Source organism: Petaurus breviceps, unplaced genomic scaffold (assembly GCF_028583685.1).
Source record: "Petaurus breviceps papuanus isolate PSGF00001 unplaced genomic scaffold, PetGlider_PUasm1.0 90574, whole genome shotgun sequence".
In the NCBI taxonomy this organism is placed as follows: domain Eukaryota; kingdom Metazoa; phylum Chordata; class Mammalia; order Diprotodontia; family Petauridae; genus Petaurus; species Petaurus breviceps.
In genome coordinates this window covers 5,953,131-5,976,052 of record NW_027187277.1, presented here as the reverse complement: position 1 = coordinate 5,976,052, position 22,922 = coordinate 5,953,131, and the positions used below count along the sequence as shown (strand labels likewise).

The 22,922-nt window shown below is 36.5% G+C and overlaps 1 protein-coding gene across 1 annotated transcript in view; it reads right to left on the bottom strand.

Annotated features, from left to right (window-relative positions):
- The window catches only part of SYTL5 (synaptotagmin like 5), a 156,797-nt gene that overhangs the window by 59,017 nt on the left and 74,858 nt on the right, over positions 1-22,922 (bottom strand). The window contains exons 4-6 of the mRNA XM_069063476.1: positions 18,620-18,735; positions 15,978-16,083; positions 12,798-12,932 (exon numbers count right to left, since the gene is read on the bottom strand). Of these exons, the coding sequence (XP_068919577.1) occupies positions 12,798-12,932; positions 15,978-16,083; positions 18,620-18,735 (357 nt within the window). The remainder of the gene's footprint in view (positions 1-12,797; positions 12,933-15,977; positions 16,084-18,619; positions 18,736-22,922) is intronic.

The window sequence follows — 22,922 nt, the reverse complement described above, 5'->3', positions numbered from 1 at the left end:
AACGTCCCCTCTTGTGTCAGCAACTATAGGATCAGATGAGGCTGACCAGAAGTATTCTTTCTGTTTGTGATCATTAAAGGCAGGATGCCTGGGATCAGACACTGTCTTGAATAGTGGGACTTTTCTTATCTTAGTATCCTATGGACATATGCTATGTTGGGGAAACACAGATATCCAGGAATTATAATTTCAATGGACACTTTGTCAATTCTCTTGTCTTATTATATTTACAATCTATTCGACTAAGAAATTTCCTTTCTCATGCTATGGTTAAAAACATATGAAAGTTGTAATTTTTGAGTGACATAGACAATTCTGAGTCAGGATTGCTCTAAGAATACATAGATGTTCCTCAATTTAAATCAGTCAGAATTAAAGCTTTGACTGCATGTGTGTACATAGACACTAGCTCAAGGGAATAAATAATATGAATTTATATATCACCTAGCCTGTTTGCCTCTTTTAATCAAACTTCCAGGTCGACAAGGTTCATGGATAGATTTCAGGGCACCCATGAACTTGGGTGGGAAAAAAATTACATCTTTATTCCAACATAATTGGATTCCTTTGTAATAATGCATTTGATTTTAAACATGTAAAAAACATAATTCTAAAAAAAAGAGTCTATGGTCCTTACCAGACACTGAAGGGGTCCATGACACACAAAGAAGGTTAAAAAACTTTGTCTCAGATAGATACTCCAAACAGACAGTGATCTGGGCCCATAATTGAATATAAGAAAGAGAGCAAAGCATCCTCAGTGCCTCCAAGCTTTTCTCTAACATAGAAATTCAACATCTTAGCTCTAGAATCACAGAATTTGAGAACTGGAAGACACCTCAGTGATGATTTAAGATTATCATCATCAAGACCATCATCATTATCAATAACAATAATAAAATATATAAGTGAATGATGTCATAGTGTTTTTGTTGTGATGACCTTCAGTTACATTTAAATTGGCCAAAAGACTACAGAGCACACACATATGAAAAGTTTGGTGTAGGGTTACATTCAACTTAACGGGAAGATGGAAACAGAGAGGGGGGAAATTTGGTGACTTTAAGATGTCCAAAGTTAGGAGTCAGGCCCCTTTATAGTGGACCAAGGAGGAAAGGTTCTTAGTTTAGACTTAAGCAATGAGGTCAGTTTAGAACTACTGAGAAGACTATTACAGCATTTAGAAATTCAGGAGCCCAGAGCAGGAGGATTTAAGTAGAAGATAAGAGTAGTTAGTGCCCTCAAAGTAAAAGAGAGTAGTTAAGAAGGGAATTAATACCCCTGGGTTCTTGGCCAAAACCAATAATATCCTGACCAGAGGCCTTTCTTTGGGGAGAGTTGGCACAATAACAAGAATCTGAAAGACAAAAAGATCCAAGAGGAACAAAGAAGGGAGAGCGAAAGGAAGATAAAAGACAGTGTAGCCCCCTGGAATTCTTAACTCTTGTATAGTGAATCCTTTATAAAAAGTACATGATGTATATACATACACACATATATACATTGATATACCATATATACATAATTGCTGTATTTTATAATCTTAAAATCTAAATGTCCATAGGTTTCTCCCCTAGACTCTTGGAAGAACAGGTTTCCCTGCCTTCCTTTAAATCTCACCTAAAATCTCATCTTTCAGAGGAAGACTGTCCCAGCCTATTTTATTCTAATCCCTGCCTTCTGTTAATTATTTCTCATTTATCCTGTATATCCTGTATGTGGCTCACTTCGTATATATTTGTTTGCATGTTGACTCCCCCCATTAGACTGTAAATCCCTTGAGAGGTGAGACTGTCTTTGACTATTTTTTTTATATTACCAATGTTTAGCACAGTCCCTAGCACACAGTAGGATGTGCTTAATAAATGTTTGTTGATTTTATTGATTGGTTGAAAGGATTTATGACACCAAAGAAAGGTTAAAAACCTCTGTTTCAGATATAAAGGAAAACAAATTTTATATAACTAAATTTATTGATTATAAATTAAGTAGTGATCAGCATAGTTTATTTGTACTTGGAAGTTAGTATTCCTTTCTAACCTTAACTCCACTATGGAATTTTACATTATTTGTTTAAAAAAATAAAAAAAGACAGACAGAAAGAAACAAAGAATGAAATGGTTACTTACCATGTGTGCTGTTTTCCTTTCTCTTTCTTTTCCCCTTCTCTTCTGTTCCTTTCTTTCCCTTTCCTTCTCCCTTTCCCTTTCCTTCCCTTCTCCTTTCCTTTCCCTTCTCTTTCCTTCTTTCCCTTCCCTTCCTTTTCTCTTCTCTTTTTCTTTCCTGCCTTTCTTCTTTTCCTTCTCTTCCTTTTTCCTTCCTTTCCTTCCCCTCTTCCTCTTCTCTTCTTTCCTTTCCTGGTTTTTCCATCTCACCCCCTAAAGAGTAGAGACTACAAATGCCAAATCCCATTCTGATTTTCACAGGAGCTTTGACCTGGGCCAGGTTTCCCCAATTAGTATAATCAATGTTCCCATCCCGTGCAGGAGGTTAACCATGTTGGTGTTGAACTGTAGGGAGGATGAGGACACCAAACTGGGTTATTCCAGTGCAGTTCAGGACTCCCAAATTCTAGAGACCCATCCGCCTCAGCCTCCCCAGGAGTAGGGATGCATGGCCAGCATGCCCAGCTGTTTTCTTTATATAAAACATAAAGTATAGGTGAGCAGATTATATGTTATGTTCCCAACTTTATTCTTCTACCCTAATCAAGTACCTAAGGCTACGATTTCAAGGGGCCAGATACCTGCAGTGTAGGGGAAGGGCTTGGACAGAATTGATTGATTCATTTCTCACCCTTTTAAATAACAAATATGTCAAAAACTATATTAGGGAATAAGATTAATGGAATGGCAATAATGTGCTAGCCTTAGAATAAGGCATTTAAGTTTGGTGAGGAAAATTAATTTGCTGCACAAATTAGTCAATAGTTATAGCCTTTACCCAAAATTTCATCAAGTATGAGATGCCTTCCTGTGCTAGGCCATGTGCAATAGCTAACAGCAATTACTACTGCTACATTTTCTCCTAGTTTATAAGTTTCCCTACATGGATGGCAGTAATCACACATCCATGTGAAAATCACTTCACTTCTTTGTAACAAAGGATGTAACATTTGATAATGGGGATGGACCCAATGGATTCAACTTTGTAGAGAGAATTGATTAAAAAAAATGTTTGTTCTACTCAAATTATGAACAGTCATGAGGGCTGATGATGGGCTGGGACAACAGAGAAGGCTTCCTAAGGGCTGGAGGGGGGCAGTTTTTAGATTCAGGATGAGACGCAGCTTTAAAGCTGGTCTGACTAGAGAGGTCTGGGGCATCCTGTTCAGAGCAAATAAAGACAAGTCTGGATGCTTCAGAGAGATGGTGAACATATGGCTTAGGCTTCCTGTTGAGCAAGGAACAAGCCCTGGGTATGATTCAGAGGAGGGAAGAGGGAAGAAAAAAAACTACTCAGGCAGATTAGGACAGTTCACTAGTAACAAATCCATTATCAAGCCACGTGATAGAGAATGTCATGGGAAAAACAGAAAATGAAACAATCTAGTCTGTGAATAAGCAAGATTATTTTTTAAAATGCAAAGAATTCTTTTTCATTGATTACATATATGTATATACATACAAATTATATATGTATGTATACACATACATATATAAATATATGTATTCCCTTTTGCTTCTTTGTAGCAATCATTCACCACCCATTTGAAATGCATTTCTGAGTGATTTCCTAACAAAATCCAGAGATGGTATGGAAAGAGTAGGAGATTTTGGAATGAAAAGACACAATTTGAATTTCTTCTTTGCTGCATCCTACCCATCTAAATGTAGGGTCATGGAAAAAGCACTAGGCTTAGAGCCAGAGCACCTAGTTCAAATCTCAGATCTTAGAATTTGGAAGGAAATTCAGAAGCCATTTTAGTTCAACACCTCCATTGTACAGATGAGGAAAGTGAATAAGAACCAGAAATATGAAATGACTTCAACCTCTTCCTGTCTACTGGTTGCTTCCCACCTACCTACAAACATGTCCATGTCTCTCCCATTTTCAAAAAAACCTCACTTGATCCAATCATCGTATATTTCTTTCTCTTCCCTTTTGTGGTTAAACTCTTTGAGAGGGCTATCTACCCTAGTGCCTCCACTTCCTTTCCTCTCATTCTCTTTTCAACTTTCTACAGTCTGACTTATGTCCTCATCATTCAGCTGAAACTACTCTCTCCAAAGTTACCATTGACATCCTAATTGACAAAAATATTGGCTTGTTTTCAATTTTCATCCTTCTTGATTTCTACATAGCTTCTCCTTAATATTCTCTTCTCTCTAGGCTTTCAGGACATCACTCTCTCCTGGTTCTCTTCCTTTTTGATTATTTCTTCTCAGTCTCCTTTGCTGTATCTTCATTCAGTTCAGTCCTGCTAACCAGAGGTATCCCTGGGTATTCTTCTCTTCTCTCTCTATACTATTTTACTTGGTAATCTCATTGGCTCCTATGACCCAACTGTCATTTCTATGCTGATGATTCTCAGATTTACTTATATATCCCTAACCTCTCTCTTGACTTCCAGTCTCTCATCTACAATTGCCTGTTGGACATGAACTAGATGTCTTGTAGATGAGATGTCTACTTAACACATCCCAAACTGAACTTATTTCCTTTCCCCCAACAATTCCTCTTTCCAAAATTCCCTATTACTGTCTAGGGTCCTACTATACTCCTAATCTCCCAGGCTCACAGCTTAGATATCATCCTTAACTCTTCATTTTCTCTCACCCCCAATAACCAATCTGTTGCCAAGACCTGTTGCTTTTATCTCTGTAACATCTCCCAGATATGTCCTACTTCTCTCCTCTGACAATGGTCTCATCCTATTACAGACCCTCATCACCTCAGACCTAGAACTTCAATAGTCTACTGGTAGGTCTCCCCACAAGTTTGTCTCCACTCTAGTCTACCTTTTTTTAGGTGTCAAAGGGATTTTCCCAAAGTGCAGGTCTGGCCATGTTTCCCCCTTGACCCCAATAAACAAGCTCCAGTGGCTTCCAGATCTCAAAGATCAAATGCATATACTCTATTTGGCATCCTGCCTCCCATACGTTCTCAAGCTTCTTACATCTTACCATACTCCCCTCCAATGTACTCTTCAATCTCTTAAAACTGGTCTTCTTGCCATTCCTCAAACCAATTACACTCATCCTTTGACATTTGGGAGAGTTCGCATTCACAGTTTTGGTCATTTGTGGGTTGGCCATTAATGATTAAGTGGGAATTTTTGGAGATTTACACCATACTGTGGAAAATCACAGACTATGAGCAAATGTGAGGAAATTAAAAAGTAGTAAGCCATAAATGCATAAATACTGTATATTATTAATCTATTTTCATCATTTACCTCTATATACATACATAAATTTATCATAAACAAGTTTTATTAAAAGAACTACCAGCCAGATGCAGTTACATGATTTTCTCTAATAGTGATTGTTGGATCTTGTGTTTTTCATAGAAGGAAATCCATGAAGCAGCAGCTGAGAAGACTCTGTAGAGTTTTCAAGATACTAAACTTTTTCATGTAGAAACAGGAACTTTTTTATGGGCATACCATGTTGTTTCACTTGTTTTATGTATTGAATAAATATGATCAGAAATTCAGATAGGAATTATTCCAGGAATACAATGATGGTTTAATATTAGGAAAACCATCAGTATAATTGATCATATCCACAATAAAACTGGTAGAAACCACATGATTATCTCCATAGATGCAGAAAAGGCTTTTGACAAAGTACAATATCCATTCCTACTAAAAACACTAGAAAGTATAGGAATAAATAGAGCCTTCCTTAAAATAATAAGTAGCATCTATTTAAAGCCATCAGCAAGTATTATATTTAATGGATATAAGCTAGAAGCATTTCCAATAAGATCAGGGGTGAAACAAAGGTGTCCCCTATCACCCCTCTTATTCAATCTGTTACTATAAATGTTAGCAGTAGCAATTAGAAAAGAAAAAGAAATCAAAGAAATCAAATTAAGCAAAGAAGAGACCAAGCTATCACTCTTTGCAGATGATATGATGATATACTTAGAGAATCCTAGAGAATCAAATAAAAAACTACTTGAGACAATAAATAAATTTGGCAAAGTTGCAGGATATAAAACAAACCCACATAAATCCTTGGCATTCTTGTATATTTCTAATGAAATCCAACAGCAAGAGATAGAAAGAGAAATCCCATTTAAAGTTACTGTAGACATTGTAAAATATTTGGGAATCTACCTGCCAAAACAAACCCAGGACCTATATGAACACAACTACAAAACACTTTTCATACAAATAAAGTCAGATCTAACTAATTGGAAAAACATCAATTGCTCATGGCTGGGTCAAGCTAATATAATAAAAATGGCAATTTTGCCTAAATTAAATTACATATTTAGTACCATACCAATCAATTTACCAAAAATTATTTTATACAACTAGAAAAAATAGTAACAAAATTCATTTGGAAGAACAAAAGCTCCAGAATATCAAGGGAATTAATGAAAATAAATGCTAAGGAAGGTGGCCTCTCTATACCAGATTTTAATCTGTATTATAAAGCAGCAGTCATCAAAGTACTTGGTACTGGCTGAGGAATAGAGCAGTGGATCAATGGTATAGATTGGGTACATGAGACTCATCAGTCAATGACTATAATAATCTACTCTTTGATAAACTCAAAGACCCCAGTTTTGGGGATAAGAACTCACTATTTGACAAAAACTGCTGGGAAAGCTGGAATACAGTATGGCAGAAACTGGGCATAGACCATTATCTAACACTGTATACCAAAATTAAGTCTAAATGGGTGCATGATCTAGGTATAAAGGATGATACTATGAGCAACCCGGAAAAGCAAGGAATAGTTTACCTGTCAGATTTATGGAGAGGGAAAGACTTCATGACCAAACAAGAATTAGAGAGCATTATAAAATGCAAAATGGATAACTTTGATTATGTGAAATTGAAAAGCTTCTGTACAAACAAAGTCAATGTAACCAAGATTAAGAGGGAAGTGGGAAATTGGGAAAGAATTTTTATAACCTATGTCTCTGATAAAGGCCTCATTTCTAAAATATACAGAGAATTGAGTCAAGTCTATAAGAATACAAGTCATTCCCCAATTGATAAATGGTCAAAGGATACGAACAGGCAGTTCTCAAAGGAAGAAATTAAAGATATCTTTAAGCACATGGGAAAATGCTCTAAATCACTATTGATTAGAGAAATGCAAATCAAAACAACTCTGAGGTACCATATCTCAACAGTCAGATTAGCTAAGATGACAAAATAGGAAAATGATAAATGCTAGAGAGGATATGGAAAAATTGGAACACTAATACATTGTTGGTGGAGTTGTGAACTGATCCAACCATTATGGAGAACAATCTGGAACTATGCCCAAAATGCTATAAGTAATTTCATACCCTTTGACCCAGCAATACCACTTCTAGGGTTGTATCCCAAAGAGATCATAGAAGCGGAAGACCCATATGTACAAAAATATTTATAGCAGCTCTTTTTATGATGGCAAAGAATTGGAAATTAAGGGGATGCCTATCAATAGGGGAATGGCTAAACAAGTTATGGTATATGAATGTAATGGAATACTATCGTGCCATAAAAAACGAAGAGCAGATGGACTTCATATTTACCTGGAGAGGCTTATACAAACTGATGCTGAGTGAGAAGAGCAGAACCAGGAAAAATTTGTACACAATTACAGGTACAACTTATGTGTGATGACCAACTTTGATAGACCAGACTCTTCTCAGAAATGCAGGGCTATAAGTAAACTCCAAAAGACTCATGATGGAGAGAGATGTCTACATTCAGAGAAAGAACTAGAAAGAACAGAGTTTGAATGCAGATTGAAGCAAATTACCTGCTCTTTTTCTTGTTTGGTTTTGTTTCCTCTTTCCCATTGTTCATTCCATCTGATACAATCCTTCTTTATAACCTGACTAATGTCTAATGTGAAAGTATTTGCACATCCAATACTTGATTGTATGCTGCCATGGGGGGGGGGGAAGGAGGGAGGAGGGGGGAGAAAATTTGAAACTCAAAGAACCAGGGAACTCAATCTTGTAAACTCAAAGTAAACTAACAAATTAATAAAGACTAAAAAAATAAAATAAAATAAAAGTATATAAATAAAGAAAGAAAAAATTGGAATGGTAAATGTTTAGAAGTACCCAGCATTAGAAAAAATATACAATCAGAATTATTAAAAATAAAAGCTTAGGGTGGGGCCTAGAGCAATTCATGGTTTTTCACATTCACAGGCGTCCTTAGCCCATGGTTCTTGGGAATGTTGAATGATGACTGTACTTCATACTTCCAGATTCCTGGCATTTTCACTGGTTGTCCCTTATAGCTGGAATGCTCTCCCTTTTCCTCTCTACCTCCTGGCTTCCTTCAAATTCCAGCTAAAATCTCATCTTCTACAGGACACCCTTCCCGATTCCACTTAATTCTAGAGCCTTCCCTCTGTTGATTGTCTCCAAATTATCTTGTATGTAATTCATTTATACATAGTTGTTTGCAGACTGTCTTCTCCATTAGATGGTGAGCTCCCTGAAGGCAGGGGCTATCTTTTGCCTTTCTTTGAATCCCTTGTGTCTAGCACAGTGCCTGGCACAAAGTAGGTGCTTAACAAATGTTTACTGACTGACTGACTTGCCCAAGATTACACAAGTATTGAGTGCCAAATGCATGATTTGAATCCAAGTCTCCTGAGTGTATCATCAATGCACTTTTGACTATACCATGCTGCTTGTACTGATGTAACCTTGTGAAATCCACCTTCATCTATCTATAAAATGAGGGCTGGGTAGATTGGATGACTTGTAAGGTCCTTCTCAATCTGTGCTCCATGGTCTTAAGTTGCATCATTACTCTGGGTCTCCATTTCTTAAAATAAGAGGGTTATATTAGAAAATATCTAAAATACTGTCTAACTCTAAAGACTTTAGTATCAGAGTTGATAAAAAAAAATCAACTTTTTCAGTAATGAAACATAATAAATGTTGCAAGTTTGATTCATACCCCTTCCTAAATTGGTAAAGGGATGAAATTTTAATCTCAGAGTTAGTATCTTGGGACATCATTGGGGGTATTGGTCAAGAAGTAGAAATATATTACTAAAGTGAGCTGGGAAACAGGCTAAACATGACTTACTATTATGTTATGACTTACTAAAGATTGAAATATTGTGAGAATTACCAAAATGTAACACAGAGATACAACGTGAGCACATGCTGCTGGAAAAATGGCACTAAGAGACTTGCCAAATACAGTGTTGCCATAAGCCTTCAATTAAGGAAAAAAACTCACAATATTTGCAAAACACAATAAAATGAAGTATTATATATATATATATATACACTCACATATATATGTGTCTATATGTACATACACATATATAGTATGTCTGTGTGTATTTAGTACCACAAGTGATATAAACACTTCCAAAAAAGTTTTTCCAGTCCTAGAATTTCTGACATTCTTTATCTTCTCTTCTGTGACAAAAATATTCTTATTTTATTAATCATAGAAACCTCTTATTAAATTCAGATCATCTTTAGACTGTTTTTTCCCCCTGAACAAATGACCTCATCTCAATATTCTGTGAAAAAGAAGCTAGTGGATGAAAATAACAGGATTTTGTGCTTTGTACCCTCCAACTGATGGTTTCTTTTTCTCTGCAGTTGATAAAATACAAAAAGCAAACCCAGCCAAGTGGATAATGGAAGCAGTGGTGTGAAGAATGCAGTTGTCAGGTTGGGGAATATGACCTGCACTCCTGCTAAGCAAGGGCTGAGCAATCTGAGTCTCAGACAAACAGAGCCAGATTCTTATCCACTTTTCACAAGAGCCAGGAACATTAAAAAAAAGTACATTCTAACACTTATTCTTTTTACAATTTAATAATTGAAATGTATATTAAATATTTCATTCACAGGACCATTAATAGGCTCCCTCCAGTTTTTTAATATGTAAATCTCTCTCTCTCTCTCTCTCTGTCTCTCTCTGTCTCTTTCTCTCTCTCTGTCTCTCACTCTCTCAGTGATCACATGCACTATTCAATGAGATTTAGGACCTTATCATGGGTGTATGTATAGACCTATAAACACAAATTCTAAAGCTGTGTTTCTCAGACGAGATCTGACTAGGTCATGCAAAGGTTTAAAATCTTTGCTGTCTCTTTTGCTGCATTTTTATCTTCTTTTAAATGCTCTAATGTAACTAATTATCCTATGAAGAAATATTGGATCCTGAGAGGTTTTCCAGAGGAAACAGCAAAAGGGATAAAAGACATTCTAGGTATCCTGTTATTCTTTCCCTTCCATTTCACTCAACTCTAGCCATCTCATGACTGACACTCCTTTCACTCTATTCTCTTACTTCTGTCCCCATTCAAATACTAACTTCTCATATTTCCCCCCCTCTTTCACTTTCTCCCTTTCTTCTCTCAAGTTTGCAGGGATGCAAATTAAAAATGCCATAGAATTCTCAAGCAGTGAAACTGTTCTCTGAATTCTGGGAAAACTCATTCCATTTTCCAAGTAACCTTTTCTACTCCATAGCCTCAGTTATTTCTTATAACTTACGTGTGGGGACTGTGCCTGGGGAAAGCACTCCTATAGGGAGAAATGACATCTATGATTTTGATTCTCAATGCATAGTGTAGCATACCATCTAATTCTAAGAAAAGAAAAAGAAAAGGTAGGCCTTAAGAAAGAAGAAAGGCAATTATGGCATGTCACTGTTGAAAAATAAGTAGAAAATGGTGCTCAAGGCAAGGAGTCTTGCTGCCTGATGTTAGGTAATAGATGCCATTGAAGAACCATTGCATTTGCAGAAATTACAAGAAAATGAGACTCTCTCAGTTGAACACTACCATGGACCATCATCCTGCCTCTCAGACTGCCATTCCAGGGGATCAAATGACCGTTTATGTCCTTTAGCCAAAAGGATGCTTCCCATGAAACCTGATGAGTAACAAGTACAGATTTCTTTGCTCAGTCACCTCCACTTTTCTTCACACAGTAGTCATGAAAATAGGCATTGGACTATGTGCCTAGGGACTTAGGAGAATGGAGTATTTGACTTGAAATAAAGGCAATGTATTCTGTTCCTCATTTATTTACCATTGTTGTCTATTTTGATTTCTGCATTTATGAGGGAGTCTTAAAGTCTCCCTTTCAAGGATATGTTTGCCTTAGTGGTATGTAATAGGAGGAAGTGGAGAAAAGTCAGAGGGAGGAAGGAAGTAAGGCTGCAGACCAATACACTTTTTGGCAAAACTAATGATTTATTTCTAAATACTTTTTTGCAAGACTGGTGAAATATAATGGTGCTACGTAGGCTTCTTTTTCGAGGACTTTATGTACAAAAGGATCAAGAAGTCAGTGAAAAGGCATTTACTTTCTCTACAAGTTCCCCCTTTAAGCTACACCATTGGGTTCTAAGCCATAAAAAAGCTTTTCTCCTAGGTTGTCACCTAGCATGTTGTTATAAACACAACTGAATAAAGAACAAAATTCAAAATGCTCTGTTTCGTATTTAAGGCCCTTCATAACCTAGTCCCTTCTGACTTTTCCAGTCTTCTTACACCTTACTACCCTTACTGTACTCTTTGATCTAATGATACTGGCCTCCTGGCTGTTCCATGAACAAGATACTCTCTCTCTCCACTCTGGACATTTTTTATGGCTGTCTCCAATACCTGGAATGCTCTCCCCTCCACATTTTTTTACTACTGACTTCCTTGATTTCCTTTCAGTCTCAACTAAAATCTCATCTTTTACTGTAAGCTTTTCCCAATTCCTCTTAATTTCAGTGCCTTTCCTCTGTCAATTATTTAATTATTTTATCTTTATATCCTTGATTTGTATATACACATGCACGTACACACAAATATATGTGCATATACATACACACACATACATACATAGCATATAGTTTGTTTTGTATATATTTGTTTGCATGTTGTCTCCCCTATTAGAGTGTAAGCTCCTTGAGGGCAGGGGCTGCTTTTTCACTCTTTTTGTATCCTCAGCACTTAGCCCAGTGCATGGCACACAGTAGGTATTTAAAAATGTTTACTGATTGATTGTGAATAAAATTCAGAGCCATCACCAGACTAGGGAAAACTGGGGCTTCCATATAGAATGCTGAAATATTAAAGATGCTGAGGGCACTTTTTCAGCAAACTAGACAACTGAGTTTTAATATCTAGGTAGTAATTGCTAATAAGCTAAAATTGGAAGTTACCAGATGCCCTTTGCTTCCCCCAGTTCAGATAAGTATGTCTTTGGCAGAATTTTTTCAGGTCACATATTAATTATATTTCTGATAAAAAAATCTTTTAGCTTCAACTATTACAAATCCTGTCAGCACCCTAGGAATTAGTTCAAGGATGGGGAACCTGCAGCCTTGAGGCTACATGTGGCCCTATAGGTCCTCAAATGTGGCCCTTTGACTGACTCCAAACTTCACAAATTCCATAAATGAAAGAATTTGCTATTATTTGTTATTATTTGACTCAGTCAAAAGGCCACACCCAAGGACCTAGAAGGTCACATGTGGCCTTGAGGCTGCAGGTTTCCCACCTCTGAATTAAAGTTCTAGGAGAATAAACTATCCTAGATGTAACAATTGAGTTATTGGAAGTCCTACTTGTTTTAAAAAGTGTTAATTTGATGCCCAGTTTCTAGCACCATTAAATGCCCAGGTCCTTTACCTGTCAGAACCAGATGATGACCTTGGGTTATGAAAATGAGAGGAGTTCAGGTCCAAACTGTAGCTTCTTCCACTCTCAGTTTTCAGAGTTATGATTTCTCCTCGGGTTGCTGATCTGAACTTGCTAAGAAGAAACCTGTAATTGATTAAAAAAATTAGGAACAGATAAAATAAGGAAGAGATTTAAAACAAAATCCCAAAATTCTTTTAAAGTAGAACATTTTTCAGTCCTCTTTACAGTAATACTAGTGTAATAATTCTGAGGTGGGGAAAGCCCCCTTTTAACAAAGTGTGACTTCTATCAAAGATTAAAGGGCTGGAGGGAGTTCTGTTCTCCTCATTGTGGTCAGCAACTGAGGAAGAAGGAAAAAGAAGCAAGCTGTAGTCTCTCTTCTTGGAGGTGCGGCAGAGCGCAGTCTTCCTTGTTGAGAAGATGCACATCACATCAGATTGCTGGGAGTGAGATGTTTGAATACAGTAGGAACTAGCAGTTTGTGTGTAGAGAACAGGCAACACAAAATGTTCCTCAAATCAACTTTGTAAATCATGACATGAAAATACAAGAAGTAACAGACAAATTCACTGGAGTAAGAAGAAAAATGAGTTGTTGTAGCTTTCTGTTTTAATTAATTATGCTTGATGGGTGCTTAAGAATCTGTTGCTTTCTACATGCCAGAGGAACGTTTCCCTTAAAATTTTACACCCTCTAAATCTTGGTATCTCAGAAAAATTCCCAGTTATTTCCTTTCTCCACCAGTCCCGTGTCATGCTCTAATTACAGTTTGAGTTTTGAGGTTTACAAGGATATAATACATATACTAATTCCTATTTATAATATCATTGGTAACACCATAATTATCAATAATACAATCTTATCTCCTTTGAAGTGAGATCAGAAATGAGTAGTATTAATAAACCAGTCTTCTCTGTAAACTCTTTGAGATTAGGGCAAATTTTGATCTATGCAGATACCTCCAGTTCCCCAATGCCTTGAATTGTTTTAACAAGTGCTTTTAGAACTGAATTAAATAAGTAATCTGAGAAGAAGGAGGGGGCAGGTTTCCAGGCAATGTAATTGAATCGAACCAGAATGATGGGTTTCCTTTGTTTCTTTGGCAGCTTCTTTCTGAATGGAGTCTGGCCCTTGATTGCTATACTTTTACTAAAAGTGGGCTTGGAGTATGAGACCTCTGACCATGAGGAGAAACTATGACCCATAGAATAGCTGACTTATAACTAAAGTAACTTCCAAAGGGTGTGTCTTTCTGCTCTAGTTGGTAGAAAGTGACTTTGGGTAGTGGACACTGGTAATGCATTTATGTGACATTTGACATCTATTGCATTATGCAAGATGAAAAATGTTAAATATTTCAACTGTAAAAAAGTGAGGGAACTATAATTTTTAAAAATTAATATTGGATAGCAGCTAGATGGTACAGCTAGGTGGATCTTGAGATAGGAAGACCAGTTCAAATCCAGCTGCAGATAAACAGTAGCTCTTTGTCTCTGGGCAAGCCATTTAACCTTTGTTTGCTTCCATTTCCTCATCTGTAAAATGAGGATAATAATAGCACCTACCTCACAGGGCGGCTGTGAGGACCAATGAGTTGTTCAAGGATAATTGGATTCCCCCAAACCAATCACAGACTAACAGATTAGAAAATCTCTATTCCTTCCCATGAAAGACTTCAAACTTCTCTCACCCCCAAAAGTACAGCTACAGGTTCCAGTAATACTTTGTATTTTCTTTTTACTCTAAGTACTCATGGGAAATAGCACTTATTTAGAGAAGATCCCTTACCCCACAGACATCCTTCTCTATGTGCCAGCTGACAGTTTCTCTTTGCCTTGTCTTGTAACAATGTATAAAAGGAAGACTTAGGTTGAATTCTATTTTAAATTGTAAACAATGAATTTTCTTTCTGCAGGACTTCCCAATGGCCAGTTAAGCAGCCAGGCTTAACTCTCCAGGCTCTCTTTTTTCTTCCTTTCTTGCTGTGGGACTAGTTGTGAACCCAAATGTGATATAATCCTTCTATGAATGTTGTGTATGTCCATGTGCATCTTTAGCATTAATGTCAAAGGATTGAACTACCATTTCTAAATGTTATTTGGGCTAGAATTTGCCTATTTATGTAAAATGGTTTCCTTTGAAACAATCCATGTACAATTATTCCTGTAGTATTATTACTTTTTATAAATAGCCTATGTCTCTAAAAGAAATTCATGTGAAAGTTTTATTTTTCAAGTCTTACTCATAATATTGCTTTGGCTCAGTACCAAAAATTTTAAGGAATTATCCCCAATTATTGGGAATTAACTGAAAAGAGGGATTTAGCAGAATGCAAATTCAGTTCTAATAATACTAATGATAGAGGGGCTTCACTTCTGGGGCTTGATTTGGTCACCTAGGAATGACAGAAATGCTGACTGGGTTGAAGCCTAGATGCAGATAATAGAGGAAATTGCATATACGATTACAATATGGCACGGAATGTTAAATTACAATAAGAGTGATACAAGCATAGTGTTGTAAAAGTTTTGAGGAGTAAGAGAGAGGGCTTCTATAGATAGGAATCATTGAAGTCTTATGGAGGAAGTGATATTAAGCTCTTCCAAGAATATTGGATAGTAATTAAATAGTTGGAGTTAAAAAAATACACATTTTTTTTTCACATTGGGATGGCACTGGGAAAACACAGCTCATCTATTTTAAACTTTGTATATTTTGTAAAGAAAAGAGCATTGAATGTCCTTTCTGATTTTAAAATGCCATGTAACCTCAATAGAGTCTTATAGACTGCCTCTATCTTCATCCTTTCCCCCTTTTCCAATTAAAACTTTCCTTCAGGATGAATAAAACCATTCAGTGATTCAAATGATTGGTCAAGGCTAAGATGTTACCTTTGGAAATTTCAGTGTTTGTCTAAGGCAGGGATGGGGAACCTGCAGCCTCAAGGCCTCCTGGAGGCCACAGCTTCCCTTACTTAGTAACAAAATTAAGTGTAGCTTCATTTCCTAGCAGACTGAATGCTGAATACTGCTCAGTGCCTGGTATCTTTAGTCTGCCATGAAACGTTTACTTAAGACCACTCTTAGAGAGGCTGCAATGGCCACACTTTATGGTCAGCTAGACTAAAAGGTGAAAATGGCTTAGAAAAGGTCGTGCCTTGATTCTTACCCCTTTTTCTTGTGTCCATCCAGTGCAGGCTTCTGCCCTGAACAAGTCGAAGCATCTGGCTTCTGGGAATCCTGGAGGGCTTGCTCTTGGTTTTGTCGTCCTTCAGCTTTCCATTTATTTTGAGGAAAAAACAGAAAATACAGGATGATAAAGAATGAGGGTAGGTCCCTAGTCTACTCATGGGTCAGTTTATGCCAAAGAAGTACATTTTTATTGCTACTGATTTTTTGCTCTGTGGGAGATCTGTTTATCCAGGCAGACAGTGATTACTTTTAAAAAAAATAATATTTTCCCCATTTACATGTAAAAATAATTTTTTAACTGTTGATTTTTAAAATTTGGAGTACCAAATTCTCTCCCTCCCTCTCTATCCCCTCCTTGAGATGGCAAGCAATTTGATATAGGTTATACATGTGCCATCATGCAAAACATATTTCCATATTAATCAAACTGTGAAAGAAAACAGACCAAAAAAAAACATGAAAAAAAATTTTTAAAGTGAAAAATAGTATCCTTTTATCTATTTTCAGACTCCATCAATTCTTTCTCTGGTGGTGGATAGCATTTTTCCTCATGAGTCCTTTAGAATTGTCATGGATCATTGTATTGCTAAGAATAGTTAAGTCATTTACAATTAATCATCACACAGTATTGCTGTTATTGTGTACAATGTTCTCCTGGTTCTGCTAACTTCATTTTGCATCAGTTCATGTAACAATGATTACTAATTACAGCAATGAATCAGTTGGATGCTTCTCATCCTACTAGACAGTTAAAATCAGTACCAGCCCATAGATAAAAGAACAGTGTGATTGCAGAGATTCAAACATGAACACTACAGCATTGGTAGAAAAACTATGTCCTCTCCACCCAGACCTTAGAATAAACAAGGGAGGTCTGGGGGGCATGTTGATTTTACCTACCTAGAAAATGAACTAGATAAAATGGAATGTTACTGCACCATAAGATAAGACAACCCTGGGAAGATGAAATAATCCAGAGTGAAGTGAGTAGACTAGAAAGCACAATTTATACAATAGCGACAACACTGTAAAGAAAAACAGCTTGCAAGACTAAAAACCTCGATTCCAGGGGACTGAGTATGAGACACGGTACCCAATATAGTGAAAAAGGCAGAAAGAGACACGCTTTTTGGGACCTGTTTAGTGTGGTATTTTGTTTTGCAGGTCTATTCTTATTTGGTACAAGAGTTTTGTTTTTATTTCTTTTTTCAAGTGGGAGTAGGAAAGAGGTGAAAGAAAACAGAAGACTAGAGATAAGACTGCCAAAAAAGGGAGAAAAGCAAAAGAAAGAAAAGAGGGTCCCTGAGGCATATTTTTAATTGCATTAATTGCACAGAAGAGAAAAAAAAGGAAAGACAGAAGAGAGAAGCAAGACAGTTTTGAAAGCTACATTACTGTATTTATTATATGCTTTTTTTTTAAAAAAAAAAGCAAGTTGTATATAATAGAGATCAACAATTTCATGAAAATCTTCTGTTCTACTACATACATAGAAATATTAATTCTGCTTGCTATTTGTTAAAGTAATTTTAAAAAAAGGAAAGAAAATTAACTAGGAGATACACCCCTTTCCACTACTTTGTGGAGTGCTGGTCATCCTCTTGCCGTTAAGTTCCTTTCCACTGGGCAGGGCAGTTATTAAAGGGCAGAAGAAGTATATCAGTTTAATCTTTTCCTGCCCTCCATCTCTCCTCCAGGGGTTCTGGGATTCCTTGGATGCAGATTTTGGATCCATAAACCAACCTTCCCGAAAGGGATTCTTGGTGTTTGCCTGATGGCTTGTGGACCCACTTTTGTAGGCAGGAAAGCTTTGTTAAGAGAAGTTACTGGCTATCAGACTTAATCTTTACCCATTTCTGGTCTCTTTTTGGCACCATGCTAAATTCCCTCCATTTTACCAGAAGATCTACTCCAGGAAAGTTCACTGGAATTTGTTGAGACCACTGAGCAGATTATCCCTACAAGGATAATCAATTCTTATGTGAGAAAATGAAGAAAAAAGAATGAATATCATGTGGATAAATTTAAGGGATGTGACCTATTCTCTACTACAAGTATTCTTTTTTTATATAGGAAATATACTTTTGGGAAAAAATGTTTGAATACTTTTTTTTTGGTGAAGCAGATTACATTTTAAATATTATTTAAAAGTAAAAGAAGGATTCTTTCTAAAGGAACTTGGTGGCAAATATTTCTGTAACCAAAGAATCCTTTCCTGGTAATAGTCACCCACTATGCTGGATTTTCTAAGTTCCAGGTTTTGTATTTTGTCATTTCTCAAATAGGGTAGCCCTTAAAGTCAAATGTTAGATAATATATTGAGGACAAAAAGGGTTTCAGAAATTAAACCATGAAGATGACAAATGTCCTATTTTGAGAACTTAGTGTGTCATACATTGAAACATACTAGACTTATAACATTAATACTTTCTTCCCTGCTATGAAATAAAGATTTAAGAGAAGAAACATTTGACACACTTCACACTTTCAGGCTTAAAGATCACCTAAGTGATTAAAGAAATTAAAATCTATGCTTACTAACTGTAGAATAGAAAATTTAAGAAGACCACTAATTTTAGGATTATTTTCTTGAAATTAATGTTCAAAATGTTTAATTACCTGGACTCCTTCTTAGAATGGACTGTCTGACAACATCTGTTCCCAGAATGTTGGCTTGTTTGAAGCGCTTTGCCCGTTCTTCAAAAAACCATTCACCTGTTACAATCCTTAGCTGCCTATACAAGGAGGGAAAAAAAAAGAGATGTATGTGGGGAAGTAACAGAATGGGATAAGCTTATCTGGCTAGATCTTTTTTTAAATTAGGTTTATTTATTTCATTAAATATTTCATAATTTTACATGTAAAAATTTTTAACAATCACTTATTAAAATTTTGAGTTCCAAATTCTCTCCTTTCCTTTCTCCTCCCTTCCCTTCTTTTAGAAGGCAAGCAATTTGATTTTAATTATACATGTAAGGCCATGAAAAACATATTTTCATATTACTAGTTAGACTCAATTCTAAAATATGTAGCCAACTAACAAACACTGTTTAACATGGCCAAAGTCTAATACAAGGTATATAAAAATTACTCTCTGGAACCAGAATTTGGATTTTAGCAATTATCCAATAGGATATAAGCTCTTTGTGAGTAGGGATTGCTTCTTTTCATTTCTTTTCTTTATTTGGTCTCCTCTAGCACATGAAAAATAATAAAATCATTTTTATTGATTAATTGACATCAACCAAATATAAATAATTATTCTGAGCAAGAAGGAAAGGAATGGTTCAATTCAATCCAACCACAAACACATAAGATGAACCCCAAAGCTTCTGTGCCTCCATTTGTACCTAGAATCCATGTTCTAGGCCTCATCTTTCTCAAGAGCTCCCTTCTTGCACCACAAACTACTTGCTGTACATTAAAACCATAGGCATCTGAAACTTGACATATCCCAAATGAAACTCATGTTTTCCCCTAAACCCACACCTCTTCCTAATTTCCCCATTTCAGTCAAAGGTGCCACTATCCTTCCAGTTGCCCAGACATACAATCTCAGAGCAATCCTAGATTATTTATCTTTGTTTTCACTCACTGCCCCCACCCTAATCACTTGCTAAGACTTTCTGCCTCTATAACACCTTTCCCATCTTTCCCATTCTTTCTACTCCCAGGACCAGTACCCTAGATCACACCCTAATCATCTCTCCTGGGATGATCACAATAGCTTCCTAATTGGTCCTCTTGCTTCCACTCTCTCCCTTTTCTAATCAATTCTTGATTTAGCTGCTAAATCAAAATTCCCCAAGTACTGGGTCACTTTACTGTTCAAGAAGCTTCAGTAGCTCCCTAAGATAAAATATAGTAAAAGACAAATAAAATACAAAACAATAAAATACAAATTACCTAAGATAAAATACAACCCCCTATGTTTAACAATAAAAGTGCTTCATTTGCTCCAATCATGCTTCAACCTATTTTTTCCATGATAATTTTATAGTATTTTCTCCTTATTCTACATCTCCCACCTCTGGTGCTTTTTCAGAGATGGTCTCTCATGCCTGAAATGTTCTCCTTACTCACCTATTCTTTTTGGAATCCCTAGATACATTTTCACCTCTCATCTACAGGAGGGCTATCTGGTCCCCCTACCAGTTGTTTGTACTCTGCCTGAAATTATTTTACATTTTCTTTTTTTTGGGTACTTTTTTATATCTTTATCTGTATTTATCCCACCATCAACACTAGCTAAGCTCTTGGAAGGGAAGGACTATTTTCATTTTTGCCTTTGGATGGCATAAGTGCCTAGCACAGTTCGTGGCCTAACAGTAGGTACTAAACAAATGCTTATTGAGTTGATTTGAATTAGAATGTAAAATCTGCATATTGTAAATCCGAAAAAGACAAGAAAATCTTCAATTGTTATAATTCTCCTGATAAACATCTTTTATATATCACTTTAAAGTTTATAAAACACTTTCCTCATCACAGTCATGTGAGTTAGTGCAAATATTATTTCCTCCATTTAAAAAATATGGAAACTAAGACCCAGAGAGTTTGCCTGGTTCACATGGCAATTTTAAAGCTACAGACCAATGATGCTCTACACAAGAAATATCGAGCTTGCAAAACTTCCAGTAATTAGAAGCAGATTAAAACGTTATTGGGAAATGTTTAATAAAATAAATAAAAATACAATATAACCTAGATTATGTGAACTTGTGGTTTTTTTCTGAGTCAATAATATAGCCTGCTGGGATCTATTTTTTCTTTTCTTTTTCTTTTTAGTATTTTCTTTTAGTTTTTTTCCCCAGTTACACGTAAAAACAATTTTTAACATTTGTTTTTTAAGACTGAGTTCCAAATTCTCTCCCTTCATCTCTTCCCACCAGCCTTCATGGAGAACGCAAGCAGTTTGATATAGGATTGTGCAGTCATGCAAAACATATCCATAATAGTGATGTGGTGAAAGAAAACAAAGAACAAAAAATAAAGCAAAAAAAAGTATGCTTCAATTTGTATTCAGATGCCATCCGTTCTTTCTTTGGGGAAAATCATCATAAATTCTCCATACCTATCTTGGGTTGTTGTATTGCTGAGAATAACTAAGTCATTCACAGTGATCATCCTACCTTATTGTTGTTACTTTGGATACAGTACCTTTCACTTTGTATCAGTCAATGCAAATCTTTCCAGATTTTTCTGAGAGCATCCTGCTCATCATTTCTTATAGTACAATAGTATTCCATCATAATCACACACCACAACTTGTTCAGCCATTTCCCAATTGATGGCATCCTCTCAATTTCTAATTCTTTGCCTCCAACAATGAACTATTATCGATATTTTTGTACATTGGGATGCATTTTTACTTGAGTTTGGTACCACATCCTATTTGGGTTGGAGAGGAATCTTTCCCAGGCCCAGAATTTTCATGCAGTGAGTAACTAACTACAGAACCTCTCAGATCCAAGAATTCCAGGTCTGAGAACAGCAATGTGACAAATTAACACATACACAGAGAGTCATGTATCAGAATATGCTGTTTCCTTCAGGGCTTCCCAACTTCCCTTGTGGATATACACGCAAAACCTAAACATAATTCCTATTTGGAAGAACTAGGAGAAAGTAAAAACCACCTGAGGGTTTAGACTCTCACCTCTATACATAAGGGTGTGGTGTCAATCATGGGGGAAAAGGGAACAGGAACTAGTATTACTACCATCAAAACTACAAGTACAGTCAATGAAAGGTAAGGAAGTTCTCTAGACTCTGTAGGACTTTCTGTTTCCAAGTGCTGTCTTGGATATAATGTATGGTGCTGGTATCATCCAGTTTCCTAATATCCTGCTGTCTGTTTCTCAGAGACTCCATGATACAGGCTCTAGGGAACTGGGAGAGAGCACATGGACTAAATATATCTATTCTCTTTCTTCCCCATCCTAAGACTGGACGACATAGGGAAGCTGCTCAATTAAGATCATTCCAGGGTGGGTGGTAGGTAGCTAAGCCTAACAGACTGCAGTCCCAGCCTAATACCAGCCAAATATGCCCCACTCCTTGTGCAATTGCACCACACATATCCAACTCATGGTCTCCCAGTACCAATTAGCATCAAGGTATTCTGCTACCTTACTGATCATTCAGGAAATTCAGGACTACATACATGGGTACCTCACCTAACCCCAGCCCAGATCCTGGCCTGGGTTCTAGGAAGTCCAAAGTTACTTCCCTTTGGCACTTTGAGACTTATTCAGTTATGATTGATTCTTGAAATGATGATCCCTTGAGCAAAAATCCTATGTTTTGGGGATGTTCAAGGCAATCTGATCAGCTAAATAGAGGCTTGGCGTTGGTAGTGTTGGTAAGGACTTTTCAAGTGATGGAATGAGAAGACGACAAGCTTGACTATATGGTCATGAGTGTCAGGATCCTCTCGACTTAACTCTTCTGTACCCAGGAGTAAAGAGGCCTTGATTCTTAAAATTTTACTTTCTTTTCCTCTTGCCCCACAACTCCATACTACAAGATGTGGCAGGATGGGCAAAATGCACTTCTTGGAAATGCATGAAATTAGGATCTGTTGTGTGTCTTTTGATACTGAAAAAAAAACCCCACCACTCTAGGTTGTCTTTTCAGTAGGGTGTGATAAGAGAATTTCTGCCTCAATTTTCTTACCACCATTTACTTAAGATGAACAGGTCATATAACTGGCTAAAGTCTGCAAAATCAAGTTGAGATATCATCCATAGCTCTAGTGTTTACTGATTAGTTTCCTGTTTCACCTGATACAGCTGCCATCTGTTCCTGCTCTGTAAATCTTATCTCCCCTTATTTGCTCATTGAAATGCCACTGTATTCATTCTGCTTATGCAACTAAAATCTCTATGAGGTTGCTGAAACTGCTGTTCAAGGTTCACTG